This window comes from Bison bison, unplaced genomic scaffold (genome assembly GCF_000754665.1).
Source record: "Bison bison bison isolate TAMUID 2011002044 unplaced genomic scaffold, Bison_UMD1.0 scf7180017855184, whole genome shotgun sequence".
Taxonomy (NCBI): Eukaryota; Metazoa; Chordata; class Mammalia; order Artiodactyla; family Bovidae; genus Bison; species Bison bison.
The window spans coordinates 1,498-4,581 of NW_011485757.1; the positions used below are offsets into that span (position 1 = coordinate 1,498).

Consider the following 3,084-nt stretch of genomic DNA (forward strand, 5'->3'; position numbering starts at 1 on the left):
GTGCCGCCGTTCAGGCACCGCAGGCTCCCGCAGCTGCGGGCGTCGTTCTCGCACGTGGCGCCCTCGAAGCCCTGCAGGAGGGGCCACATGGGTGTGAGGGGTGAGCCGGCACCCCCAAGTGCTGGGGACCCGCCTGGTTGCTCCATTGCGCCCCCCACCCACCCACAAGGGCTGGCGGGCTTTCCTTTTAAAGAAAGTCAACACGAAACACTCGGGGGTGGGGGGGTTCCCAGGAATCGGGAGGGAAGGAGGGAGGGGTGGGCACAGTAGGAGCCTGGGGCACTTCTGGGCAAACTGACGACTTCCTGGGATCCTGCAACAGGGGTCTCGTAGCACCGGGTGTGTCAGAGCCCAGGAACACACGACGTGGAGTGGACTGAACTTAACGTGTCAGTGTACAGATCATTTAGCACCATATTAATGTTGGTCGTTGACGGTAACAGTGTTCCCCAAATGCAAAAGAAAGCGAAAGTGAAGGCACTCAGTCATGTCCGACTCTCTGTGGCCCCAGGGACTGTAGCCCGCCAGGCTCCTCTGTCCATGAGGGATTTTCCAGGCAAGAATACTGGAGTGGGCTGCCATTTCCTTCTCCAGGGGATCTTCCTGACCCAGGGATCGAAGCCTGGCCTCCCGCACCGCAGGCAAACTCTACTGTCTGAGCCACCGGGGAAGCCCACAGGCAAGCAAGATGTTAATAATGGGAAAGCTGGGTGTGCAGGGGGCGAGGGTGCACAGGAACCCTCCTGCACCAATTTTCTACTAAACCGCTCTAAACATAAAGACACAAGAAAAACTGTCTTGAAGGGAACGCGGAGAGTGGAGTCCAGACACATGCCACCTTTTGCCTTCCAGCTCACCCACAGGCTGGGGGTGGGGGGCGGCGGGGCAGTTCTGGCCACCCCAGGGCACTAGGCGTGCTGAGCGGGGGTGTCCTCCTGCCCCCTTCAGACCAGAAGCCCTGCCCACCATCTGCTGCCCATGGCACCTACCGCTGGGCACTTGCAGATGAACCCGCGGGCCGTGTTGGAGGCCACTGCACAGCTACCCCCATTCTTACAGGGCCTGTCTTTGCAGCCGTTGATGACTGACTCGCAGCGGCGTCCTGGGGACAAGAGTGGCGTGAGGCGCCGACCCCCCGCCCCCAGCGCCGCCCGCCACCCCCGACCAGGGCGGCACGCACCGGTGTGGCCGGCGCGGCACTCGCAGTGGAAGGCGTTGACGCGCTGCACGCAGTTCTGGGTGCCACGGGCGTCGCAGGGGTTGGACAGGCACTCGTTGACATCCCCCTCGCAGCGCTCACCCACGAAGCCGGGCGGGCAGCTGCAGCTGTAGCCGCCCACCTGGTCCACGCAGGTGCCGTTGTTGAAGCACTTGGGGCCCCGGGACACGGGGTCGATGGGGGGGTTGCAGTCGTCCACATTGATCTCGCAGTGTACACCTGCAAGCCGGGCACCATCAGACCCCACGTGGCCTCTCTCGAGCCCCACGCCTCCCACAGGTGTGCCCCGGCCGGGGGTCAGACGTCCAGGAGGTGGACGCTGGCGACCAGCCCCCGACGCCCTCCCCAGGTGTGGCCAAGCCTACCCTGTGTGCCGCGGGGGCAGGAACACTTGTAGGTGTTGGTGAGGTCGATGCAGGTGCCTCCGTTCCGGCAGGGCTGGGACAGGCACTCGTTCACCTCCTCGGAGCAGTTCACCCCGTGGTAGCCGGCCACACACTGCAGGGGACGGCGAGGCGTGGGCCTGAGGCTCAGTGGGCAGCCGGGGTGTCCCCTACCCCTGTGCGGGCTGACGGGGCCCCACGAGCTACCCTCTTGCCTCGCAAAGCCCTCCTACCAGAAGGACCCAAGTGGAGACCCTGGTAAGGGCCCTGGTAAGCTGCGGTTCACTGCCCGAGGTGGGAGTTAGTATAGAGGTGGGTGAACCTGGGGGAGGGGAAACCCTGGCCTGCTTCTCAGGGTCTCCCTCTTGCAGGTGCCCCCAGAGGACAGCTCCTCCAAGCAGTCTTTCCTGATCACCCAGCCCTCCCGATGAGTCTAGTCTTCCCTGCCGCACTGGCTCCCAGCCCAGAGCCTGGCCCTCAGCAGCACTCAGGCCAGACACACACACCCCCGCCCCAGGGCCGTGTGCCCACCTCACAGGAGTAGCCGCCGGGGTAGTCGGTGCAGGTGGCCCCGTTCTGGCAGGGGCTGGGCGAGCACTCGTCCACCTGCTCCTCGCAGTAGCTGCCCGTGTAGCCGGCCTGGCAGTGGCAGCGGTGTGTGTTGCCCGCATTCATGCAGAGGCCCCCGTTCCGGCACAAGTGGGTCACGTTGATGCCTGCGGGGGACGCAGCGGGCGGAGTGTGAGGCCCCAGCTCCCCTCCCCAGGGGCCACCTCACGCCTTGGGCAGCACGCCTCCTGACCTCAGAGGTCGGATGCCCAGTGGGCACGGAGAAGCCTGGGCTGCTTACCTTGCTGCCGCGCGGCCACCTCGCAGGAGACGCTGGGCACGTCACAGTAGAGGCCGGTCCAGCCGCTGTGGCACTCACAGCGGTAGAGTGCGTTGGTCTGCCAGCACCGGCCGTCATTCTTGCAGGGGGACGAGTCGCACCAGCGCACGAGGGTCTGGGGACGAGGGGGCAGCCTTGCTCACACCCCACCCGCCGCCCCCACGGGCCCAGCCCACCCGGCGGGGGACACACATGGGCGCCAGAAACCCTCGCGCCCAAGGTGGCCCGTGACCTCCCCCCAGTCCACAGAAACGGACACCGAGGCCCACGGGGCCCCCCTGCTCGGGAGCAACTGGGGCCACGGGGGCCCCTCTCTTGCTCTGGGCCCTTGGTGGTGAATCCAGACAACAGGCTGCCTTTCCTTGGAGGAAGATTTTTCTTAAGAAGGAAACAGCTCTCTTCTAATTGGTGTTTTGTGTGTGAACATCTTTAAAGAAGATAAACCTCTGATACTTTTACACAGTCTTCATGCAAACACTGACATTCAGCCGCCTTCCCCCCCCAACAGCTGGTCCTTGTTCTTGCTCTGTGGCCTCTGCTCCCTGAGCTGGAAACCGCCCTGCTCACCACCTCTGCCTCCTTATCTGGCCCCT

At 64.5% G+C, this 3,084-nt stretch overlaps 1 protein-coding gene across 1 annotated transcript in view; it reads right to left on the reverse strand.

Moving 5' to 3' along the window:
• LOC105001803 (neurogenic locus notch homolog protein 1-like) overlaps positions 1–3,084 on the reverse strand; it is a gene marked incomplete at its 5' end in the record, with an annotated part of 18,401 nt that overhangs the window by 1,491 nt on the left and 13,826 nt on the right. The window contains 6 exon segments of the mRNA XM_010858222.1: positions 5–71; positions 990–1,102; positions 1,181–1,438; positions 1,585–1,717; positions 2,134–2,318; positions 2,453–2,606. Coding sequence (XP_010856524.1) covers positions 5–71; positions 990–1,102; positions 1,181–1,438; positions 1,585–1,717; positions 2,134–2,318; positions 2,453–2,606 — 910 coding nt within the window.